Source organism: Elephas maximus, chromosome 6 (assembly GCF_024166365.1).
Source record: "Elephas maximus indicus isolate mEleMax1 chromosome 6, mEleMax1 primary haplotype, whole genome shotgun sequence".
Classification (NCBI taxonomy): Eukaryota; Metazoa; Chordata; class Mammalia; order Proboscidea; family Elephantidae; genus Elephas; species Elephas maximus.
Window position 1 is genome coordinate 94,994,584 of NC_064824.1, and position 26,840 is coordinate 95,021,423.

The following is a 26,840-nucleotide window of genomic DNA, read 5'->3' on the forward strand; positions in this document are numbered from 1 at the left end:
CCAGTGTAAAGGAGGATAAGGTGGAAGTGGGAGGTGATACAAATCAAATTCCTACCTGTCTTAGTTATCTAGTGCTGTGACAACAGAAATACCACCAGTTGATGACTTTAACAAAGAGAAATTTATTTTCTCACATCTAAAACCAAAAAAAAAAAAAGCAAAAAACACAAACCTGTTGCTGTCAAGTTGATTCCAACTCACAGCAACCCTATAGGACAGAGTAGAACTGCCCCTAGTTTCCAAGGAGAGGCTGGTGGATTTGAACTGAGGACCTTATGGTTAGCAGACGTAACTCTTAACCACTGCACCACCAGGGTTCCTCTTACAGTGTAAAAAAAAAAAAAAGGATAGGCTAGAAATCTGAATTCAGGTCAGCATGCCACTTCCAGGGGAAGGCTTTCTCTCTCTGTCAGTTCTAGGAGAAGGTCCTTGTCATCAGTCTTCCCTGGTCAAGGAGCTTCTCAGCGCAGGGACCCCAGGTCCAAAGGACGTGCTATTCTTCTCGCCCTTCTTTGCTGGTGGTATGAAGTCCCCCTGTCTCTCTGCTTACTTCTCTCTTTTATGTCTCAGAAGAGAATGACTCAAGACACAACATAATCTTGTAGATAGAGTCCTGCCTCATTAACGTAACTGCTGATAATCCCACCTCATTAACATCACAAAGATAGGATCTACAACACATAGGAAAATCACATCAGATGACAAAGTGGTGAACAGTCACACAATACTGGAAATCATGGCCTAGTGAAGTTGCCATACATTTTGGGGTGGCACAATTCAATCCATAAACAGACTTTTTTTTAAAGCAGTGAAGCAATTTAATTTCAGCTGTTTTTCATTTTGATTTTGTGGTTGAACGTGCACACATATGTAAAGAAGATGTAAACATTTATTTATAGTTACTTTAGGGAAGAACCAACAAAACTATGACTTTTTAACAATTAGATGAAAAGTTTTTAGGTAAGAGTCTGTATCCCATTCAAAATATGTGGGGAGACTTTTGAACAATAATATAATACAATATTGTGACTTTAACCTCAGGTGAATATAGAACCTGCAGTGTCCAGACCGGTCCTCTCTCCAACCCACATCAACGCTACGGCTTCTGAAACATTCACTGTACTTCAACAAAGGTTGAGAATAGTTGAGGAAGAGACCAGTTCTCTGAGGGATGACCTAGTCATGTTGGACATTAGTGATAAAAGGTAACAAAAGAAAAATGAACTAGAGCTCTGTAGGTTAAAGAATTTTGCTTCACTGGTTATTAATAAGGAACTACAATGTGGATGGTTTGAGAAATGAAATAGGTGTATTGAAAAGAATTGTGAATTGAGAAATAAGAGTTTCTGTTTGAATGTTAATCAGAAAAAATTTGCAAAGTGTAAAGTTGTCATCCTATAGCAGAGCTACTACCACTGTTCCCCTCAAAAGATATGTAATGTGTTGATTGGGTGTACAGAATTTTAAATTCTGTTCTTTAACATTTGATTCAAAACAAACACGTACTTTTTATGTAATTAAAAAAATGTGTTTATAATTTTTAAAATAAAAAATAGACTTTGACTTTAGTCAAGGTAAGGAATCTAAAATGTTGATTTATACCAATAACTTGATCTTCATTTTCTTTGTCTAGATTTATTGTAAATTAAGAGTTTATAGTCCTAAAAATTTTCATAATTTAGAATGAGGTACTCAGAAAGAACTCTTTTTCCCCTAGTGCTAAGAATTTACTGCTTTAAAAGTTGGATTATCAATGTCCTGAAATATCTGGGTGCTTAAACAGCAAATAGGAGCCCTGGTGGCACAGTGGTTAAAGCACTTAGCTGCTAACTGAAAGGTTGGTGGTTCGAGCTCACCAGCTGCACCGCAGGAGAAAGATCTGGCAGTCTGCTTCCAAAAAGATTATAGCCCTGGCCCCCAGATACCCTTTTAACTCAGTACTGAAGTCACTTCTGAGTTTCACCTTTCAGCCAAAAATTAGGCCTATAAAATAAAACAAGACTAAAACGGCACACCAGCCCAGGGGCAAGGACGAGAAGGCAGAAGGCAACAGGAAAATGGGTAATGGGGAGCCCAAGGTCAAGAAGGGCATACTGTTGAAATGTTGTGGGGTTGGCAACCAGTATCACAAAACAATATGGGTATTGTTTAATGAGAAACTAATTTGCTCTGTAAACTTTCATCCTAAGTACAATTAAAAAAAAAAAAAGATTAGAGCCCTAGAAACCCTATGGGGTAGTTCTGCTCTGTCCTATAGGGTCAATATGAGTCAGAATAAACTTGATAGCAGTGGGGTTTTAGTGGGTTTTGAATAGCCAATATTCCAATTTATTCGTGTGATTATCTTTAAAATTACATAATGTATTTCCTGAATGTCTCTCACTAAGACCTGTAAGTAATATATCAAAAACAAACAAACCTGTTGCTGTCGAGTAGATTCGGACTCATAGTGGCCCTATAGGACAGGGTAGAACTGCTCTATAGGGTTTCCAAAAAGCAGTTGGTAGATTCGAACTGCCAACCTTTTGGTTCGTAGATATTATGCTTAACCACTATGCCGCCAGGGCTCCTATAAGTAGTAAGGTTAGTATTATACCAAAAAACAAAAGCCACTGCTGTCCATTTGATTCCGACTCATAGCGACCCAATATGGCAGAATAGAACTGCCCCCTAGGGTTTCTACGGCTGTAAATCTTTACAAAAGCAGACTGCCACATCTTTCTCTTGCAGAGTGGCTGATGGATTCAAACCGCCGACCTTTTCGTTAGTGGCTGAGCACTTTAAACACTGTGCCACAATGGCTCCTCATTAGTATTATGTTGTTGTTAGGTGCCATTGAATCAGTTCCGACTCATAGTGACCCTGTGCACAACAGAATGAAACACCACCTGGTCCTGCGCCGTCCTCGCAATTGTTGTGCTTGAGACTATCGTTGCAGCCACTGTGTCAGTTCATCTCATTGAGGGTCTTTCTCTTTTTCGCTGACCTTCTACTTTACCAAGCATGATGTCCTTCTCCAGGGACTGGTCCTTCCTGATAACATGTCCAAAGTATGTGAGACAAAGTCTTGCCATCCTTGCTTTTAAGGAGCATTCTGGCTGTACTTCTTCTAAGATTTGTTCATTCTACTGGCAGTCCATGGTATATTCAGTATTCTTCACCAACACCATAGTTCAACGGCATCAGTTCTTCCATCTTCTTTATTCATTGTCCAGCTTTTGCATGCATGTGAGGTGATTGAAAACACCATGACTTGGACCAGGCATACCTTAGTCCTCAAAGCCACGTGTTTACTTTTTAACACTTTAAAGAGGTCTTTTGCAGCATATTTGCCCAATGCAAGGCATCTTTTGATTTCTTGACTGCTGTGTTTCCGTGGGTGTTGATTGTGGATCCAGGTAAAATGAAGTCTTTCACAATCTCAATATTTTCTCTGTTTATCATGATGGTGCTTATTGGTCCAGTTGTAAGGATTTTTGTTTCTTTATGTTGAGGTGTAATCCATACTGAAGGCTGTAGTCTTTGATCATCAGTAAGTGTCTCAAGTCCTCTTCACTTTCAGCAGGCAAGGTTGTGTCAGCTGTGTATCTCAGGTTGTTAATAAATCTTCCTCCAATCATGACGCTGCATTCTTCATATAGTCCTGCTTCTCAGATTATTTGCTCAGCATACAAATTGACTAAGTATGGTAAAAGGATACAACCCTGACCCACACCTTTCCTTATTTTAAACCAGGCGGTAGGTATCCCCTTGTTCTGTTCGAACGAATGACTCTTGGTCTATGTTACATGTTCTGCATGAGCACAATTAAGTGTTCTGGAATTCCCATTCTTCATGATGTTGTCCATAATTTGTTATGATCCACACAGTCAAATGCCTTTGCATGGTCAATAAAACACAGCTAAGCATCTTTTGGTTTCGTTTGCTTTCAGCCACGATCCCCGGACATCAGCAATGATAATCCCTTGTTCCACATCCTCTTCTGAATCTGGCTTGAATTTCTGGCAGCTCCCTGTCGATGTACTGCTGCAAATACGTTTGAATGATCTTCAGCAAAATTTTACTTGTATGTGATGTTGATGATATTGTTTGATAATTTTCACACTCGGATCACCTTTCTTTGGAATGGGAACAAATATGGATCTCTTCCAGTCGGTTTGCCAGGTAGCTGTCTTCCGAATTTCTTGGCGTAAACAAGCGAGTGCTTCCACCTTTGCATTCCTTTGTTGAAATATCTCAGTTGGATATTCCATCAATTCCTGTAGCCTTCTTTTTTGCCAGTGCCTTCACTTGGACTTATTCCTTCAGTACCATTAGTTCTTGCTCGTATGCTACCTCCTGAAATGGCTGAACATGAACCAATTCTTTTTGGTACAGTGACTCTGTTTATTCCTTCCATCTTCTTTTGATGATTCCTGCATCATTTAATATTTTCCCCTTAGAATTCTTCAGTATTGCAATTCAAGGCTTGAGTTTTCTCTTCAGTTCTTTCAGCTTGAGAAGTTCTGAGTGTGTTCTTCCCTTTTGGTTTTCTAACTCCAGGTCTTTGTGCACATTTCATTATAAAATTTACTTTGTCTTCTTAAACCATCCTTTGAAATCTTCTGTTCAGCTCTTTTACTTCATAATTTCCTCCTTTTGCTTTAGCTATTCAACATTCAAGAGCAAGTTTCAGAATCTTTTCTGACATCCAATTTGGTCTTATCTTTCTTTACTGTCTTTTTAATGACCTCTTGCTTTCTTTATGTATGATGTTCTCAATGGCATTCCACAACTCATCTGGCCATCAGTCATTAGTGTTTAATGAGTCAGATCTATTCTTGAGGTGGTCTCTAAATTCAGATGAAATATACTGAAGGTCATACTTTGGCGCTTGCGGTCTTGTTCTAATTTTCTTCAGCTTCAACTTAAACTTGCATATGAGCAGTTGATGGTCTGTTCCACAGTTGGCTCCTGGCCTTGTACTAACTGATGATACTGAGGTTTTTCTTCGTCTCTTTCCACAGATGTAGTCAGTTTGATTCCTCTGTATTCTGTTTGGCGAGGTCCATAGTCACCATTTATGTTGGTGAGAAAATGTATATGCAATGAATAAGTCGTTGCTCTAGCAAAATTCTATCATACAATCTCTGGCATCATTTCTATCACCAAGGCCATATTTTCCAACTACTATTCTTTCTTCTTTGTTTCCAACTTTCACATTCCAATCACTGGTAATCATCAATGCATATCGATTGCATGTTCGATCAATTCAGACTTCAGAAGTTGGTAAAAATCTTCAGTTTCCTCATCTTCGGCATTAGTGATAGGTGTGTAAATTTGAATAGTAGTCATATTAACTGGTCTTCCTTGTAAGCGTATGGATATTATACTATCACTGACAACAGTGTACTTCAGGATTGATCTCGAAATATTCTTTTGAATGATGAATGCAGCGCCATTCCTCTTCAATTTGACAATCCCAACATAGTATACCATATGATTATCCAAGTCAAAATGGCCAGTACCTGTGCATTTCATCTCACTAATGCCTAGGATGTCCATCTTTATGTATTCCATTTCGTTTTTGACGACTTCCAATTTTTCTGGATTCATACTTTGTACATTCCACATTCCTATTATTAATGGATGTTTGCAGCTGTTCCTTCTCATTTTGAGTCGTGCCACATCAACAAATGAAGATCCCAAAAGCTTGACTCCATCCGCATCATTAAAGTTGACTCAACTTTGAGGAGGCAGCTCTTTCCAATAATGTTTTGAGTGCCTTCCAACCTCAGGGACTTATCTTCTGGCAGTATATAAGACAATGTTCTCCTGCTAGTCACAAGGTTTTCACTGGCTAATTTTTGCAGAAATAGACTGCCAGGTCCTTCTTCTTAGTCTTTCTTTGTCTGGAAGCTCAGCTGAAACCTTTCCACCGCAGGTGACCCTGCTGGTATTTGACCTACTGGTGGCATAGCTTCCAGCATCACAGCAACACACAAGCCACCACGGTAGGAAAAACTGACAGACATGTAAAGAGTATTATAGTGCCTTTGAAGTAAATAACTCTTTAGCAGTTTGGATTAAGTTTGGTATAAATGTTGAGTATGTTGGCAAGAAAATTCGAATGTTTACTATGACTTTGTTTAAAAATTTTCTAAAAATGTGAATATATTGCCTCCATGCTAACTTTAATTCTTAGTTCACCATTATAGAAATAGCATTTAAGATGTCTGTTATGTATCATTTGTTTTTATATACAAAAAATGTTGACAGAATTTCAGATTAAAATAAACAACCATTAAAAAGTCAATAATTTTTATTCATCTCAGGTTGCCCTCATCCTCTACCTAATGGTATTCTCTATATTTAAATTTGGAGGAGCAAATAGATGCTTGCTAACTAATGAACCTAATTTTTATGGTTGGAAATTCCACAGTACACATTGCATCATATTGCTGTATTGGAATCTTTGTTTAGAGGCCAACTGGAAGCTCCAAACTGTGTAGAAGACCCTTTGAGCCAGAAAGCCATTAGTTCTATCCAGAATGAAGTAGTTTGTTCAGGAAAAACAGATATGATATGGGAGAACTGTGAGTTCCTGGTAAACCGAATGTGCCGCCTGGAAAGCCTCATCCAGTCCTTGAAGATGAACATCTTCCGTCTGCAAACTGAAAAGGATTTGAATCCACAGAAAACAGGTATAGAGAGAAGAGAATCATGAAGTTTGGTCTTGTGTGGGTGATTGATGAGTTTATGATTCTTTTCTTTTCCTGAACTTCTTTCAACTGCTTCTTTTCTGGGAAACAATGCTCGATGACCCTCCTGTGCTGCCTGGTAGCTTTTCTGAAGGATCGGCTGAATTCAATACAGGAAGAGCATTCCAAGGACCTGAAGCTGTTGCATCTTGAAGTGATGAATTTGCGCCAGCAACTGAAAGTTGTAAAAGAGGAAGAAGACAGGGCACAAGATGAAGTGCAAAGGCTGACAGCCACTCTGGAGAGTGCCTCAGAGACAAAGGTTTGAGTTCAGAGTTCTTTCAAGTAGAAATTCACGGTCAGGTGTTAGCTGGAGGAGGCAACAGACCTATAAAACTGACTTTTAAAAATAGACGATGTTGATGCGAGGATTTTTGGAATTTGAAATTGATCTGCATTGACAGATCAGTTGCCATCAGTGATAGTTCAAGTATTTATAGAGCACTTAGCCCACACATTCTATAGGGCTGCTATGAGTTGGAATTGACTCGACAGCAATGGGTTGTTTTTTTTGGTTTAGCCTGTACAGGTGACTGTGAGGGTCCAGAGGTATAGGTAGAGTCTGTGCTTTTGAAGAGCTTATATGCTATTTGGGAGAACAAGACATAGCATAAAAAATGAAATAGAAAAAAATGAGGATTTAGGAAGTATTATAGGACAATAGGTGAATATTGCAGAATAAGTGCTCTGAATTCAGATGGCTTTGAGAGGGCGAGGATGCCCTGTCTGGAATAGATTAGTCTAGGTAGGCTTCTTGATACCTAGGACTTGAGCTGCACTAAAGAGCAGAGTGGAGGAGCGAGAACACTTCAAGGTACACACATAGCTGTGAACAGTTAGTTGCACAGAGGCAGCAAAGTATGTGTACTAGAAGAACAAACTACGGACTATGTTATTTTCTTTGATCTTTGAAAAACCTTGTGATATAGGGTATTATTGTCCCCATTTTAATGATAAGAGAACTGGGGCCCAGAAAGAAGTCTCTTGTCCAAGATCACATACACCTGTCTTCTTCTTGTAACCTAGGTTTGAAGCTGGATCTTTCTCCTGGGCACAGTTAGGAGGAAATGCCTAAATGAGCTTGACAGGAGGTGAAGATTTGTTTGGAGGATCTCAAACTCAAGAATAATCACTAGTTGGGCTTGCTTCTATGGGAAGTTATTAAGATTTCTAATAAGTGACATATGAAAACGGGAAAACGAATCTGGCTGTAGTATAGAGTACTGATTATAGTGAGAAAAGATTGGATGCAGGGAAACTGATAAGGAATCCATTGCATTATTTGAGGCATAAGCCTTATTAGTTCTGCCCTAGGGTTATGGCATTTTGAAAGGAAAGGGGGATATTCTGTGAAGAACGTCTTGCTAAAATATGGCATTGTATAGGGAGTGAAGGCAGGAGGAAAGGCAAAGATGACTCTTGAAGTTTTATATCTGGAATTATATATCCATTAATATAATTGTACATCCATTAATAATAATAATCATCATAAAGGAATAAATAGTGGAAGGTGTGTTTTTCATCTTAACTCCTAAACATGGATACTATTCCAAGCTAGAGGAAATAGAGCTCTTAAGAAGAAGAGACCCTGTAAGAAAAATGATCTATCAAGGAGATTTTCTCTGATTATTGAATTTTACATAGGAGCTGGGTGAAACTAATCACTTTTTACTGTCTAAAAAGTGAAATGATAGAAACCATGGATAAAAGTAATAAAATAACTATTTCTTTTAAAATATTGTAACAACTACTTTGGACCCGTAGTAAGTATTTATAATTATAATCAAAATAGCATTTATAGGTTGGCAGAAAAAAACCCTAGATTTGAACTGATACACCTATAGACGTTTTCCTCCTGTCATTGTAGAGGATTTAGAAGCTTTTCTCCTTCTACTTTTAGAAGAATGTGGCTATTATTGAGGAGGAACTGAAGACCACAAAACGTAAAATGAACCTTAAAATTCAGGAGGTAAGGTGAAAAGATGCTGTGGGGTGGTAGGGGGTGGGATTGCAGAACGGAATTCTAGAAAGTAGAAAAGAAAGAATGAAAAGAAACCTTTGAAGGAGAATTTGTGACTGTGTAGTAGGAAGATACTATGTGAAATTCTAGCGAAACGTTAAGATGTCCTTTCATCTCAATACTGTCATCAAACTGGAAATAAAAAAACAAATGCTCTCTGAGCAAAGATGGAAATATTTATCACAAAATTTTTAGTTTCCCATATGCCAGAGTCAAGTGGGCACCTTCATGCAAAATCCTTTTAATCTAAAGCTGCATTTAAAATATAAAGCTTTTAATAAACCTGGTCATCTAATTTTACTTGGAAACCTTCATTTCAGCCCAAGTTTTAGTATATAACAGATTGGGAATTATGAAATAGGTGGCTGCTAAAAACAGTCATACTAAAAATTCTCTCTTAAAAACAATGAAAAACTCAGAAGAATTACTTAGTATATCTGATAAATGGCCTAAAAAACCTCAATATTCCCTTACAAAATAATTACAGATGTTAGTACAAATTAAAAGGGTCAAATTATGTTTAAAGAATTGTTACACAGGACACAGAAATAGATACATGTTTTAGGAAAATTCTCATACAAAATTATAAACATCTAAGTGCTTAAGATGGTAAGCTTAAAAAGCTTAGCTACCTAGAAAATTCTCTTATGTAGAACTTTTGATGCTGTGGTAAAATATTGAATTTTCATTGAACTCTGTCAAGGATCTGCAGAAAGACCGTACTAGTCAAACCTGGAGCGGGGTGGAGAGGGGCAGGACAGCTGTTCAAAGACAGAATTTGTTGTTGTTGTTGTTGTTGTTAGGTGCTGTTGAGTCAGTTTTGACTCATAGCGACCCTACGCACAACAGAATGAAACACTACCCGGTCCTGCGCCATCCTTACAATCATTGTTATGCTTGAGCTCATTCTTGCAGCCACTGTGTCAGTCCACCTCGTTGAGGGTCTTCTTCTTTTCCACTGACCCTGTACTTTGCCAAGCATGATGTCCTTCCCCAGGGACTGATCCCTCCTGACAACATGTCCAAAATATGTAAGATGCAGTCTCGCCATTCTTGCTTCTAAGGAGCATTCTGGTTGTACTTCTTCCAAGACAGATTTGTTCATTCCTTTGGCAATCCATAGTATATTCAATATTCTTCACCAACACCACAATTCAAAGGCTTCAGTTCTTCTTCAGTCTTCCTTATTCATTGTCCAGCTTTCACATGCATGTGATGTGATTGAAAATACCATGGCTTGGCTCAGGCCCACCTTAAGTCTTCAAGGTGACGTCTTTGCTTTTCAACACTTTAAAGAGGTCCTTTGCAGCAGATTTCCCCAATGCAATGCGTCATTTGATTTCTTGACTGCTGCTTCCATGGCTGTTGATTGTAGATGCAAGTAAAATGAAATCCTTGACAACTTTAATCTTATCTCCATTTATCATGATGTTGCTCATTGGTTCAGTTGTGAGGATTTTTGTTTTCTTTATGTTGAGGTGCAATCCATACTGAAGACTGTGGTCTTGGATCTTCATTAGTAAGTGCTTTAAGTTCTCTGCACTTTCAGCAACCAAGGTTGTGTCATCTGTATAACGCAGGTTGTTAATGAAGCTTCCTCCAATCCTGATGCCCCGTTCTTCTCAGATTATTTGCTCGACATATAAAGAATACATGTGATATATCTCCCTGGAGCATTAGCTTTTCTTGAATATTAGGAAGGGACAAGTTTGTATCTAGAAAGTAATTTAAAGTGATCCCTATGTTATACAGTAATTATAATCTTGTACTAAAACCTGAGAAATATAACCAAAAAGGAAAACTATGGCTCATTCTTACTTAAGAGTATAATATTTAACTGATCATTGTAGGAAAAAGAAATTTTAAATTTGAAAGGGATGAACAAAATCTTTAAAAGCTGATTTGGCCACATTAGAATTTAAAACTTCTACGTGTTAAAAAAAAGCAAAAAACAAACTAATAAAACATCATAACAAAACTAGACAAGGAGTAAAAAACCTTATAGAACAATGGGAAAAGGGTGAGAAATAACAGTTCAGAAAAGAAATATATAAAAAGTTAATAACCTTATTTAAAATGTTTAATCTCACTAGTAAAGAAATGCAAAAAAAAAAAAATAGAAATGATAATACTTAATGTTGATGGGATTTATTCAAATATTGCTCATAGGAAAGTAAAATTACAGTGTATGTTCAGAGTCCAAAATAATGTTTGTACTTTTAACCTCATGATTCCTTTTCTAGAAATTTATTCTAAGGAAATAATCAGAAATGAATTGAAAGGTGTATTCAGAAGCATGTTCAGCAGAAGAGTATTTTGTTTTGTTGTTGAGAATATACACAGCAAAACATATACCATTTCTATTATTTCTAAATGTACAGTTCAGTGATATTGATTACATTCTTCAAGTTGTGCAACTATTCTCACCCTTCTTTTCTGAGTTGTTCCTCTCCCACTAACATAAACTCACTGCCCTCTAGAGATCCTATCTAATTATTCCAGTTGTTCTTGTCAATTTGATCCCGTATAGATGGTTCTTAAAAGAGCATAGTGCTCAAGGCAGAGATTCTTTACAAGTTAAGCTAAACTATTGTTTGGTTTTAAGAAGACTTCAGGGACATTTTTGGTTTAAGTTTTAAAGATTATTTTGGGGCAATAGTTTCAGGAATTCATCCAGTCCCCATGATTCCAAAAAGTTTGGATTCCATGAGAATTTTAAATTTTCCCCTTTTGACCAGGATCGTTCTATAGAATCTTTGATCAAAACATTCAGTAATGATAGCCAGGCACCATCCTGATCTTCTGGTCTCATGGCAAAGGAGGGAGTTGTTCATGGAAGCAATTAGCTGCACATTCCACATCCTATTCCTGACTTTCCTTCTTCCTCTATTGCTCCAGGTGAATAGAGACCAATTGTTGTGCCTTGGATGGCTGTTGGCAAGCTTTTAAGACCCCGGGCACTATACAACAAACTAGAAGGTGGAACAGAAGCACTAAACACTTTATTAGGCCAATTAACTGGGATGAAACCATAACCGTAAACCTCCAAACCAAGGAACCAAATCCCATAAGGTTTTTGGTTGCCCATAAGCAGCCTCAGCAGCTACTCTTTGTTGTTGTTGTAAATGTAGCTATCACACAACTTTTTTTTATCTTATTTTTGATGAAGGTTTACAGAACAAACAAGTTTCTCATTAAACAGTTAGTACACATACTGTTTTATGACATTGGCTAACAACCCCACGACGTGTCAACAATCTCCATTCTCGACCTTGAGTTCCCTATTACCAGTTTTCCTGTCCCCTCCTGCCTTCTAGTCCTTGCCCCTGGGGTGGTGTGCCCCTTTAGCCTCCTTTTGTTTTATGGGCCTGTCTAATCTTTGGCTGAAGGGTGAACCCTGGGAGTGACTTCATTACTGAGGTAAAAGTGTGTCCAGGGGCCATACTCTCAGGGTTTCTCCAGTCTCTGTCAGGCCACTAAGTCTGGTCTTTTTTTTGTGAGTTAGAATTTTGTTCTACATTCTCTTCCAGCTCTCTCCAGGACCCTCTATTGTGATCTCTGTTAGAGCACTCAATGGTGGTAGCCGGGCACCATCTAGTTGTACTGGACTCAGTCTGGTGGAGGCCATGATTGATGTGGTCCATTAGTCCTTTGGACTAACCTTTCCCTTGTGTGTTTAGCTTCTTCATTATTCCTTGCTCCCGAATGGGTGAGACCAGTGGAGTATCCTAGATTGCCACTCACAGGCTCTTAAGACTCCAGACGTTACTCACCAAAGTAGAACGTAGAACATTTTCTTTATAAACTGTGTTATGCCAATTGAGCTACGTGTTCCCCAAAACCATGGTCCCCACAGCCCCCAGCCCAGCAGTTCGGTCCCCCAGGGAGCTTGGTTGTATCTGTGGAGCTTCCATGACCTTGTCTTGTACAAATTGTGCTGGCTTCCCCGGTATTGTGTACCAGCTTACCCTTCACCAAAGTTACCATTTACCTATTGTCTGTTTGGTGTTTTTCCATCTCCTCCCCTTCCCTCCCTCGTAACCATCAAAGATTGTTTCTTTTTGTGTGTAAACCTTTTCATGAAATTTTATAGTAGTGGTCTGGTACAATATATGTCCTTTTGTGATTGACTTTTTTCACGCAGTATAATCCTCTCCAGGTTCACCCCTGTTACGAGATGCTTCGCAGATTCACAGTTGTTCTTTATCATGGCATAATACTCCATTGTATGTATGTACCATATTTTGTTTATCCATTCATCTGTTGATAGGCATCTAGGTTGTTTCTATCTTTTTGCTATTGTGAACAATGCTGCAATGAACATGGGTCTGCATATGTCCATTTGTGTGATAGCTCTTATTTCTCTAGGATGTATTCCTAGGACTGGCATTGCTGGATCATATGGTATTTCTATTTCTAGCTTTCTAAGGAAGCGTGGTATCGTTCTCCAAAATGGTTGTATCATTTTGCATTCCCGCCAGCAGTGCATAAGAGTTCCGATCTCCCTGCAGCCTCTCCAACATTTGTTATTTCCTGGTTTTTTTTTTTTTTTTGATTCATGCTAGTAATGCTGGAGTGAGATGGTATCTCATTGAAGTTTTGATTTGCATTTCTCTGATAGCTAGTGATCTCAAGCATTCCCTCATGTGTCTGTTGGCAGCGTTAATGACTTCTTTGGTCAAATGTCTGTTCATTTCCTTTGCCCATTTTTTAATTGGATTGTCTGTTTGTTGTAGAGGTGTTGGATTTTCCTGTAGATTTTAGAGATTAGACCTTTGTGTGATTTGTAATAGCCAAAATTTTTTTCCCAGTATGTAGGTTCTCTTTTTACTCATTTGGTGAAGTCTTTTGATGAGCACAAATATCCCACAACTTTTGCCTGTTCAGATTTTTACAGATGTACAACTTATTGACAGCAGTTATAAAAATCAGCTATATAATCCTTCCCTTAATGTGATTTTTCCATCACCATTATCTCCCCTCTATCCCCTCCCTATAAACTATGACCTCTATACTTTTGCCTTTTCTTATCTTTTAATATAAGTGAGGTCATATAATATTTGTCCTTCTGTGATTAACTTATTTCACTCAGCATAACGTCTTCAAGCTCCATCCATACTGTACCGTGTATCAAGACTTTGTTTCTTCTACGGGCTGAGTAATATTCCACTATATGTTCAAGTATGTAGCACATTTTGTTTATCCATTCATCTGTTGATGGCCATTTAGGTTGTTTCCACTTTTTGGCTGTTGCGATTAGTGCAGTGAACATTGGTATACAGGTCTCTGCTTTCAAGTCTTTTGGGTATATATCTAGGAGTGGAATTGCTAGGTTATATGGTAGTTCTATTTTTAGTTTTTTTGAGGTTCCACCACACTGTTTTTCACAAAGGCTCTACCATTTTGAATTCCCACCCAGCAGTGAATAAGGGTTCCAATATCCCCACATCCTCGCAACATTGGTTATTTTCTGTTTCTATTTTTATATTTTAGCCGTTCTAGTGGGAGTGAAATGGCATCTCATTTTGGTTTTGATTTGCATCTCTGTGATGGCTAATGACGTTGCACATCTTTTCATGTGTTTCGTGGACATTTGAATGTCCTCTGTGGTGAAATGTCTATTCAAATCCTTTGTCCATTTTATAATTGGATTATTTGTCTTTTTGTTATTAAGTTGTTGGAGTTTTATATACACATTTTGGTTATTAGATTCTTATCAGCTATATGGTTTCCAAAGATTCTCCCAGTCATAGTGGTTTAAATTTATAATTTGTGTTTAAGCTGCAGCACAGGGATAGTTGGGAATATTTTATTTGTCTTAAACATACACAGATATTTGCTCTTTGTACTTTTGTTGTTATATAAGATAATCTATTGTTGAAAACTAGGCCTGACAGCATTGCCCCTGCTTGTTCTCCTAAGAATTGTATGGTTTTAGTTTGCACATTTAGGTCCTTAATCCAGTTTGAATTTGTTTTTGTATGAGTCATGGATCCTGTTCATTTTTCTATGTGTGAAAATCCAGTTTTCCCAGTGCCATTTATTGAAGAGACTCTTCTTTCCCCCCATCAAATGGATTTAACACCCTTGTCAAAAATCAGCTGACCATAGATCTGTAGGTGTATTTCTGGACTCTCTATTCTATTCCATTGGTTTATGTGTCTACTGTTATACCAGTACCAGGCTGTTTTGAGTATTACTCGACAGCAGTGGGGTTTTTGGGTTAATATGTTTTAAAATCAGGAAGTGTGAGTCTTCTTACTTTATTCTTCTTTTTCAACATTACTTTAGCTTTCTGGGACCTTGTGCCATTCCAGATAAAGTTGAGGATTTGTTTTTCCATTTCTGTAAAGAAGGCTCTTGGAATTTTGATTGGGATTGTGTTGAATCTGTAGATAGCTTTGGGTAGTATTGACACTATAACAATATTAAGCCTTCTAACCCAAGAACACATAACATCTTTCCATTTTTTAAAGTCTTCTTTAATCTCTTTCAGCAGTGCTTTATAATTTCCATTGTATAAGTCACTTGTTCAGTTTATGCCTAGGTATTTTATTATCTTAGATACTATTGTAAATGGAATTCTTTCCCTAATTTCCCTTTCATATTGATCATTAGTGGTGTATAGAAACCCAACCAATTTTTGTTTGTTGACCTTGTGTCCTGTAACTTTGCTAAATTCTTCTATTCTAGAAATTTTCTTGCTGACTCTGTGGGATTTTCTATATATAGGATGGTGTCATTCATGAATAGAGATAATTTTACTTCTTCCTTTCCAATCAGGATACCTTTTATTTTTCTAATTGCTGTGGCTAAGGCTTCTAATACAATATTGAATAGAAGTGGCGAGAGGGCACCCTTGTCTTGTTCCCGATTTCAAGGGGAAAGCTCTCAATCTTTCTCCATTAAGTATAATGTTGGCTGTTGACTTTTCATATATGCCCTAAATCATACTGAGGAATTCCCCTTCTATTCCAGTCTTCCTTAGGTTTTCATCAAGAAAGAGTGTTGGATTTTATCAAATTCTTTTTCTGCATCCATAGAGATGATCGTGTGGTACTTTTACTTTGTTCTCTTGGTATATGGGAAACCCTGGTGGCATAGTGGTTAAGAGCTATGGCTGCAAACCAAAAGGTCAGCAGTTCGAATCTACCAGGCGCTCCTTGGAAATTCTATGGGGCAGTTTTGCTCTGTTCTATAGGGTCACTATGAGTCGGAATCGACTCAATGGCAATGGGTTTGGTTTTTTTTGTTTATTGGTGTATTATATTGATTAATTTTCTAATGTTAAACCATCCCTGAATTCCTGGAATAAATCCCACTTGGTCATGGTATATGACTCTATTAATATGCTGTTGGATTCTATTCACTAGTATTTTGCTGAGGATGTTTGCTTCCATATTCATAATAGTTATTGGCCTATAGTATTCTTTTCTTGTGGTGTCCTTGTTTAGTTTTGGTATTGGGGTTGTGTTTGCTTCATAGAATGAATTAGAGAGTATTCCTTCCTTCTCTATTTTTTGGAAGAATTTAAACAGTATTGGTGTCAATTCTTCTCTAAATGTTTGGTAGAATTCCCCAGTGAAGCCAGTGATCCAGGACTCTCTTTTTTGTCTGGAAGTTTTTGATTGCTGATTCGATCTCTTCACTTGTTATCCATCTGTTGAGATTTTCTGTTTCCTCTTGAGTTAGCTCAGGTGGGTTGTGTGCTTTTAAGAATTTGTCCATTTCATCTAGGTTATCCAGTTTGCTGACATACAGTTGTTCATAATATTCTGCCATAATTCTCTTTATTTCCATCAAGTCAGTTGTAATATCCCTGCATTCATTTCTTATTTTGGTTATTTTTTCTTTGCCTGTCTAGCTAAAGGTTTGTCAATTTTATTGATCTAGTCAAAGAATCAGCTTCTGGTTTTATTGGTTCTCTGTATTGTTTTTCTGTTTTCGATTTTATTTATTTATGCTCTGATCTTTCTTATTTTCTTTCTTCTGGTAGGTTTAGGCTTGGTTTGCTCTTCTCTTTCTGGTTCCCGGAGTTGTCAAGTTAGGCTGTTGGTTTCAGATCTTTCTTCTTTTTTCATGTAGACATTTATTGCTATACGTTTCTCTCTGAGAACTGCCTTCACTGCATCCCATAAATTTTTCTGTGTTGTGCTTTCATTTTCATTTGACCCTAGGAAGTTTGTGATTTATCTTTTGATTTCTTCATTGACCTATTGATAGTTTAATAGTGTGTTGTTTAATTTCCATGTTTTCGTATTTTCCAATATTTTTAATAGTAAAAAACTGAAAATACCTAAATGTCCAATATTAGGGATATGGTTAAGAAAATTATACAGCATTTCCAAAATGAGCTGTCTTGCAACAATTTCACGTCAAACACATCTTCACCCCTTCCAACTTTTTTTTTAACTTTAAAAAGACTATAATATATACCACCTATACAGAACACACATATAAACATATGTGTACAATTTATAGAATGAACTGTAGACTTGTGTAATCATCACCTGGGTTTAGAAATAGAATTTTGTTAAGTTTTACATCTCTTGATAAAAGAATTGCATTATGAAACTCCCATCTAAGTTGGAAAGGATTTCTTTACCTCATGATAAAAGATACACTTAACCTTCTTTATATCTTTATCTGATTCACTGACAGATTTAAGGTCATGCACCCAAATTCTCGAGTGTCAGTTTTGTCTGTTACTTAGCAGTTACTTCATAATATATTTAGAGCTTTAAATTCCAAAACAGAATTCGAACAGCTTTTAGAGGTATGCTCACACTACTATGCAATAAAAAATACACAGATGAAGAAATCAAGATAAAGGAACGTAACAGTAAAAAAAGCTAAGACCAAAATTAATACAGAAAATACATACAATAAGGTACTATCCTAGTGTCTGCCAAACTTTTTTGGACAACATGTATTTTACCCTGCAACATCATACACACATATGTATGTACATGTTGTGTGCCATCGAGAGTCAGTTCTGAATCACAGCAACCCTATAGGACAAAGTAGAACGGCCCCATAGTGTTTTCTAGGCTGAAAGCTTTACAAAAGCAGATGGCCAGGTCTTTTCTTCTGCAGAGCTGCTGGTGGGTTCCAGCTGCTGACCTTTTGATTTACAGCCAAGTCCTTAACCATTGCGCCCCCAGGGCTCCTTCATTTGTACATATATATATATATATACAAATATTTCATGAAACTTTACCCTCACTACTTGCTGTGCATTCTGATATTTTTTCCTATTCTACTTTTCTTTTTTTCAGGTGCTTCTTGCAACTTACTAATGGGTCTTGATGGGCATTTGTAAAACAGACTTATACAATAGGAATATAAGGGCAACACATTGGACTCTACATTTCTTAGGAGGGCATCCATTAGGCGAAAAATAAAGCATGTTTCTGAATAGTTATAAAAGAATGAAGAAAGTTTGGGGGTGAGATAACAGTGTCTGATACACATTTCATGGTGACTCTGATCTTTGTTAAATGGGTATGATGTTAAGTTTTTAGTTGGTGTTTGCCTAACTGCAATGTTGCTCTGTAGCTAAGGAGACAACTCTCTCAGGAGAAGCACCTAAGGGAGTCTCTTGAGAAATCTGGATCAGCCATGCTACTCAAAATACAAGAAATGGAATCAACAGTGGAGGTGGAGCAGAAACAGGTAGCGAGGTTTTCTCTCCTTGTTTTATGTTAGGGAAGTGAAAGCAAAAAAGGAAAACTGATATTTTGCCTGCAAGTTTATAATTTCACTAATTTCCTTTAGATTTGTTAAATTATTTACTTCTTTAATTTAGTAATTTTCTTTTAACACTCACTACAATTAAAAAAAAAAGTGTAAAATAAGAGAGGACTCTAATACCATTTAGTATAACCCTCTTAATTTCTGAATGAGAAAGCTAAAGACCAGTGAGGCTAATTTGTCTCAAGCTTTATAGAGGTGAACTCTTGGCTCCTGGAACAGTATGCTTCTCTGTATACCATATATCTCTGTTACAGACATCGATTTTGGAAAGTACTGTCCTATTCTTTTGTTATATGTATGTAATGTAGATAGAAAACAAAAGCAGAACTGAATAACATTTGAAACAAAGGAAAGCAATAAGTAAAATAATCAGCAATGTGTTTACATTGCTGTTTTCAACTCTCATTATTTCTTTAGCACAATATATTTGCCTTTATCATAGTTGCTAGTAGAAGTGTCTACATGTAATTTAGAATATTTTAAATTCTGTGTGCCCAAGGCAGTTAGTAGTTTCAAACTATAGTAACAATTCCATTATCTTTATCATTTTAACCAATGGCTGTTCTTCATAATAGAATTATAAAAAGGAATTCACGTTAGGAATTTGCAAATGATCCTTTATTGCTATAACCAGCACCGTTGAATGTGGTAGCCCTAGCTACATACGGCTATCTAAATTTAAGTTAATTAAAATTAAATATAATTAAAGATTCAGTTTTTCAGTCACTCTAGCCACATTCCAGGTGCTCAGTAGTCACCTGCGTCTAGTGACTGTTCCATTGGAGAGAGCAGTGAAAGTTCTATTGGACAGCTCTGCTATAGACGTTGGACTCTATTGAGATCTTTAACTGTAGCATATAGACAAACTCTGCTTTTTCCCCAAGTGACATTAAGATTGCAAATTCTCTCTTGCACATGTGCAATAGGGTAATTTATTAGAAATCTTTACCTTACAGAAAAGGAGTTTTTCTTATACAATTTCAGGTGCAAATTTTGCAGGAAAACTGCATTGCCCTACGAAATTCTATACAGACTACGCAAGCACTACTGGTACAGGAGCAACAAAGAAAAGGAGAGTTGGAAGCTGCTGCCTCACAGCTAAAATGTGATCTAAGTATGGAAATAAATGCTCGAAATCATACTTTTGTTAGTTCTTTCAGATTTCCTGCAAAAACTCTTGAGGCCCAAATTCTTGATGTGGGAATTCTTAACCTGTGTTTCTCAGAGTCCTGAATATAAAAACTTGCTAATTTCTTTTCTTTCTGTGACGTTGAGGAAAAAGAATGTTGATAGTGAAATAGAATTTGACCCTCTTGATTATGAACTATTCTTTATTTAGGTTTTTTTTTCAGGATATTTAGCTTAAGTGTTTGTGGACTTGGGAATATTTGACTTGTAGAGACCTGGACTTAGTATTGGGTGATAGAACATTAATAAGTAAATAAGGATATTTATCCTGCTAACCTACTGATACTAACCATTTATCATGTCAGACTCCCCATTCTTGAGGTTATCAATCTACTTCAGTTACCATATATTTGTATCAATGGATGGTTGTAAGGTACCTAGAGAAAGTTTAAATTAATTTCATTTCACAGATGAGTATACAAAGGACTCAAAGGACATAGAGCTAGGGAATAGAAGAATCTAGATTTGATCCGAGGTTTCTTGGATTCATGCTTCTTCCAACCCACCAGCCCTTTATCATCCTGCAGTTGTTAATATGTAATTATGAACCAGTTTTCAGATAGTCTCAAAGACTCAAAGACTCACTCAGAGATTGCAAAGAATTACAGTGCAGTGCCTCATGTGTGAATACCACTTCCTAGGTTACATAGAGTTTTCACATAAATTATCACATTTACTTCCTAAAGTTACAAAATGAATAAATGATGAAGTGAGGCCTAAACCTGCATCTTCTAACTCCAAGCCCAGTGATCTTTCCAGTTCATCTTCTCTACTCTGGCTGTAATGCAGTCAGGAAATACCAAAAGAGAAATTAAATTTTAAAAATTATGGAGCAAAGAGTAGTCTTATTAGATGTTTTGACTTACTCATTTAGCAGAAAATACTCTTTTTCTATGTAGTTGTTGGGTAGTGAAATCCTCACTGGCAGTGTCACAAGATAATTTTTTTTCTCCTATGATTGTGTGCTTGTAAAAATACGAGTTACATTTTACGGTACTGCCAGATTATCTCATTCGAGCCTTGCAACAACCTTGTGAGAAAGATATACCCATTCTACAGAAGAGTCAAAAGATCTAGCAAGACTGCCCAGAACGAATAGAATAGGTGGGACGAAACACAGATCTTTCTATTCTGTTAGTTATCCCTCTGAGTTTTTAATGTTAACTTTTGCATTAGGTTAATGTCCTATTTTTTAAATTTTGCAAAGAACATATGGAAGACCATTAAAAAATCAAGATTAAAACGACAGTAATCCAAACTAACAGAAGGAAAAGGAGGCCTGTCTCAATACCTACTCTATGCTTAATATTGAGCTCTTTATATGTATGTGCAATTTCATGATTTTAAAGTATGAATAGTTATTGTAACTAGATTAATAGAGTGTTGTTAGATATTTACTGCAGTGAATTAAAAATTTAATTGCTTAACAATTATTTTTATTGATAATAAACATATAGATATATGCTAATTAAAGTGATTAAATGGTTCTCTCAAGTAAAACACTTCATTCATTAGTTGACTTTCAAAATAGGCCATATAGTTAACCTTTTGATCCTTCCCTTATTTCAAATTAGAATTTACTCTAATTGGCATGAGTCTTGAAGTCATGTGTTCAAAAGTATAGTTTTTTCTAAAGTATATCTTATATTAAAGTTAGTTTTTATGTTTTATTATTTTTTTATTTTAGAATATTTAAGTGAAACAAAATAGAGCTTTATGAATTTTCTGTGAAGCTAAAATTATTCTTTATTTAGATTTTTTTTCCAGGATATTTAGCTAGCTTAACTTTCAGAAAAGTTTCATCTTTTGACTACTGCACAGAATGCCAAACGGTTCCCCAGTTTTCTGTCTTTGATTTTCTGTTCATAATACATACTCCCTGGTTTCAAGTATCTTTTCCACATAAAGTCATCCTCCTGAGCTTCAGAACAATATCTTGCTGCCAACTAAAAATTTCTATTTGCATGCCCTGCAGATACTTCAAGACACATGATGAAAAAAACTGTTTCCCTCATTCTATCCCCCAAACCTGATTTTTGTCCTGTAATCCCTATTTAGCTGAAGAGTCTTCCATCCACTCTACTGCCCAAGTCTGAATGCTAGGTGTTCACCTTGACTCAACACCTTTTCCTCACCAGTCAGCCACCAAGTCCTGACAATCCTCCCTGCTTAATATTTTACGAATCTATTTTTTATCTGCAGCCCCACTGTCAGTCCCTTAGACCCAGCCATTGTTTCCCACTTTGTCTACTTCTACAGCTATAAAACTCAACTTCCTGCTTCATTGAAACTATATTAGAAAGATCTCTCTAACAAGCCCCCCAGAGATCCCTATCTTGTACATGTAGGGTAAAATGTTACCTTGTTTACCATTGCACACGACTTTGGGCTAGTTTCTTGATAATTCCATGACTTAGTTTCCAGTCTATTAAAATATGATAGAAATATTTGAACTCTCCCTTTTTCTGCAAAATACAGGCTAAAATATAAAACTTCTTGGAAAAGATGCTATATGATTTCAATGTAGTAAGTTATTTTCATAGATGTGTGAATTTTTTGTTTTTAGTTTCTAGAGATTACCTCATTTCCAAGTTGGTTGAAGAAAACAAGGTGAGTTTTGAGGTTGTAGAGTTCAGAGATTTTCTTCTTCTCTCTTCACTATGTAAGATTTTCTTTTTCTGTATTGGTTTATAGTTCTTTTCATTCTCTCGAAGACTTAAAAAAATTTTTTTTCAGTGTACTCGGGTTATGTATTTAGGACTGTTGTCAGCTGGATACATAGGAAATAAATCATCTCACGCAGGTTGTTATAGTTTGGAAAAGTGAACTGGCAAAAATAATGAGACTTATTTGCATTTTATGATTATTATAAACTAATTATAATAAACTAAAGAAACTGTTTTATGAAGTACAAGAAGCATAACTACTTTTATATCTTATTAATTTCTAAATGAGTCTCTTGATACGTAGATCCTGTTTGGAATAATTTTTCTGGAGGTATCTTATCCTTTGTTATGTGATGTTTACCTTTCATGAGATGTTTCTCCTGGAAAAATAGAAAAGTGGTTCCCTCTCAATAGAGCTTACACCTTGTCCTTCCTATTCCACTAAGTACTTGTTAGGGGAAGCACAGCCCCCAGCCTAAATCCCCACCATCCTTCTCCCATCTCAGAGAGAACTAGCTATTTCTTTTCGAGGAGCAAGAATGTTTTTTTCTGCTCCGCCCTCAGGTATTGCTTGATAAAAATACCTTCACCAGTTACAACTTTTAAAGATCCTTGAATGTGTTTCTTTGAATCATGAGATCTTACTACTAATAGGAAAACATATATATGTAATATAAAATAAATATTTCATCTTAGAGAGTAGAACTTTCTCAAGTCTATTAGGTAAATATTTAGCTCAGGATATTAGACAAATTTTTTCTAGTTAGAATCCCAATATGAGACTTGATAAATTTAATAAGTAGTTTTGATAAATAATTTACAAATGAAGAGAAGTTTAGGAGCTGAAGATACTGAAGTTTTTTTTAATTCCTTGTAAGACACTTATCTATGTATATCGTTAGAACCTGAATTGGTGCTGGCCAAAAACAACAAAGATACACGTAATATCTCTGCTAACCTATTAACAGGGAGAAACTCTTTTTTTCCCCCTTATAGAAGGTACAGATGTATTTCAACAAGGGACGTGAAGAAAATGTGTATTTGAGGTCTGAAATAATAGCTCTTCGTCAATCAGCAGAAAAAGCAAAGGTAGATCTTCCTCATTTCTCTAGTTTTCAGATGTTACTTAATTTTATCTAATTAAAAAGCTCAGGAACCAAGATTATTCCTGATTATATAAGTTTATACCATCTCCATTATCTAAATTTTTACTTCCATAAGATCTACTTCATCTATGCAGCATTATCAAATTAAATACATTCCTCATTTCACTCTCCAAATTCCTGTGACATGGCAGTATATCAGATACACTGCTACCTCATCCATTAACTTACACTTTGCCTTGGTTTGCTTCCTAATTTACTCATTAAATATTTACCTTTTTCCCCTGACTAACTTCTGAACAGTTCAAGGGCAAGGGCTATTCCTTAAACTTCCTTTCTATCTTCTATGGCAAATAGCATTGTAGGAACCTAATAAATGGTTGCTGGATTTTGGAGTTATGTATAATCATCGCCTGTGGGATGGGAATTTCCAAATTTGCTGATGATTTAGATATGTATATATATTTGGAGAAGAATCACCAAATATGCAGCCAAACTGGAGATTTATTATAGGTCACAGTGAAGTAGTGTTTATCATTTAAAAGTACTTTTCTGTTTGTACAATTTAATAACTTCAGTGCTAAGATCATAATATTGCTGTGCTCTGTGATAAAGAAAATGCAAAATAAATGTATTCTTTTATAAAATAGTAATAACAATAACTCCTACTGCTCCTTACTACACTAGTAGTAGTTAATGTTTACTGTATCCTTTCTATATTCCAGGCACAATTCTGCTGTTGTTGTTAGGTGCTGTTGAGTCATTTCCTACTCACAGTGACCCTTTGTACAGCAGAATGAAACACAATTCTGTTGCTATAGGGTTGTTATGAGTCAGAATCGACTCAACGGCAATAGGTTTGGTTTTTTAAAATTTTTTATATTACTAACACACTGTAATCTTCACAATAACAGTATGAAATAAAAACTATTATTATTCCCATTTTAAATATAAGGAAAATGATATACAGAGAGGTTCAATAACATAGCTAATAAGTGGTACAGTGAGAATTTGAGCCCAGGTAATTGGCTCCGGAAACCCTGGTGGCACAGTGTTTAAGAGCTGTGGCTGCTAACCAGAGGGTCAGCAGATTGAATCCACCAGGCGCTCCTTGGAAACTGTCTGGGGGCAGTTCTACTCTGTCCTATAGGGTCGCTATCAGTCGGAATCAACTCAACAGCAACAGGTGTAACCTGGATCCAAAGAATATTAACTATTTCTTTTTGAGAAGCAGAAGTTCTCCTCTGCCCCATCTCTAGATATTCCTTGATGAATAGTTTGTACATCTGGTTATAAGTTTAAAATGTCCCTGAATGTGTCCATCTACCTTTTGGTCAGGTAATTTTTTTCATTTTTATTTACCATTTTATTTTTTTCTTATTGCTTCTTTGACGTTATCTGCCCCCCACTTGAAGAATTTGTACATTGAGACATAAGATCTTTGTCAAATCTACCTTGTAAAAATAACTGATAAAGATATTTTTCACAGGAATAAAAATTTCAAAAGAACAGTAGAATTATTAACTATAGGTAAGAGCTCTGTAGCACAATTTTTTTTTAATTTTTACTATGTTTTAAGTGGACATTTACAAATCAAGTCAGTCTCATACAAAAATTTATATATACCCTACTATATACTCCTGGTTGCTCTCCCCGTAATGGGACAGCACACTCCGCTCCACCTTTTGTTTTCGTGCCCATTCGGTCAGCTTCTGAACCCCTTTGCCCTCTCTTCTCCCCTCCAGACGGGAGCTGCCCGCATAGTCTCATGTGCCTACCAGATCCAAGAAGCTCACTCTTCACCAGTATCAGTTTCTATCCCATAGTCCAGTCCAATCCCTGTCTGAAGAATTGGTTTTGGGAATGGTTCCTGTCTTGGGCTAACAGAAGGTCTGGGGGCCATAACCTCCGGGGTCCTTCTAGTCTTGGTCAAACCATTAAGTCTGGTCTTTTTACCAGAATTTGAGGTCTGCATCCCACTGCTCTCCTGCTCCCTCGGGTTCTCTATTGTGTTGCCTGTCAGGGCAGTCATCGGTTGTAGCTAGGCACCATTTAGTTCTGGTCTCAGGCTGCTGTAGTCTCTGGTTTATGTGGCCTTTTCTGTCCCTTGGCCTCATAATTACCTTGGTGTAGCACAAAATATTTTTGTTTTATTTTGACAGATTAATCTTGTGAAATTGTACAGTCACCTGCAGTTTGCTTTTATGAATAATGTAATTGGTGGTGAAGGAGTTTAGCTATTTTGTATTATTAGCTAAACACTTCTGAATGCTTACCATCAAATCATGGGAGTAGATTTCTCTAATACTGGCTAGGCAGCTACATTGTAAATTCTCATCCTGCAGATGTCTTGCTCTAATTGCTCAGCATTCAAAATTGGCAGTAAACTGCTGAATGCCTCAGTTGCTCCACTAAATCAGCAGATGTCTCCTTTTAATTTAGAATTATTTAGGGTGTTGACTCCAAATATTTGAAAATATTTTATAAACTAATAAAATATCAATTGTGGATAGGTTAAATAAATTAGGTCCACATATATAAATACTATACAATCATTGAAAATAGTGATATATAAGAGATGATGATTATTATTAGAGAGATCTATGTCTTGCTGTATATATTGTCTTAGGTTTTGAATGACCAACTGACTAGCAAGTGTTCTGAGCTGAGCAGCATGCTTCAGACCGTTAGTATGGAAAACGCCAGAATCATTGCTGACCATCAAGCCATTCTGAAGGTATTCATTTAACACTGGTAAACTTCTCATATAGGCAGCAGGAAGCCTCCCTGGCTGTAAGATCAGGAAATGTATATTGCCAACTGGACAAATAAAATATTTTAACAAGTGTTTCCAAAAAAACAACTGAATTATATAATTTTTGATTAGTGATTTTTTAGTTCTCGTCAGAGGAATGGTTTGGGCTTATACTCGGTTCCTTTTCAATGGTTTCTTTTCAAATGGCATTCCCTGAGGAAAAGTAATTACCTGCCCCATTATTTACAGAATCATAGAGAACGTTTATGACTATCCCTATAGTATTTATCTTTTCCCCAAACGTGGTATGCTTTCCCATTTTGCTTATGCCATTTCCTTTACTGAGAATGCTCTTTACCCATCAACTATTTGGAATTCTATTCACTTTCTTTAAGAAGGAAGCTTGATCATCCCAACTAGAAGAATGAGTTTTCCATTTCAACTTCTACTCCTAGAGCACTAAACATATTCTAATAATAATAGTTCTTATTTTTTTTTTTTAGTATACTTAGTATATACCAAGCATTTTTCTGAGGATTTTACATATATTACCGCCTTTAATTCTAGCAGCCACCATGTAAAGAAGTATTTATTATCTTCATTTTACAATTA

At 36.4% G+C, this 26,840-nt stretch overlaps 1 protein-coding gene across 1 annotated transcript in view; it reads left to right on the forward strand.

Moving 5' to 3' along the window:
* The window catches only part of CCDC150 (coiled-coil domain containing 150), a 90,116-nt gene that overhangs the window by 4,257 nt on the left and 59,019 nt on the right, over window positions 1-26,840 (forward strand). The window contains exons 2-10 of the mRNA XM_049888911.1: window positions 1,042-1,205; window positions 6,463-6,683; window positions 6,824-7,002; window positions 8,641-8,709; window positions 18,319-18,435; window positions 19,501-19,630; window positions 22,271-22,314; window positions 23,367-23,459; window positions 26,103-26,210. Coding sequence (XP_049744868.1) covers window positions 1,042-1,205; window positions 6,463-6,683; window positions 6,824-7,002; window positions 8,641-8,709; window positions 18,319-18,435; window positions 19,501-19,630; window positions 22,271-22,314; window positions 23,367-23,459; window positions 26,103-26,210 — 1,125 coding nt within the window. The remainder of the gene's footprint in view (window positions 1-1,041; window positions 1,206-6,462; window positions 6,684-6,823; window positions 7,003-8,640; window positions 8,710-18,318; window positions 18,436-19,500; window positions 19,631-22,270; window positions 22,315-23,366; window positions 23,460-26,102; window positions 26,211-26,840) is intronic.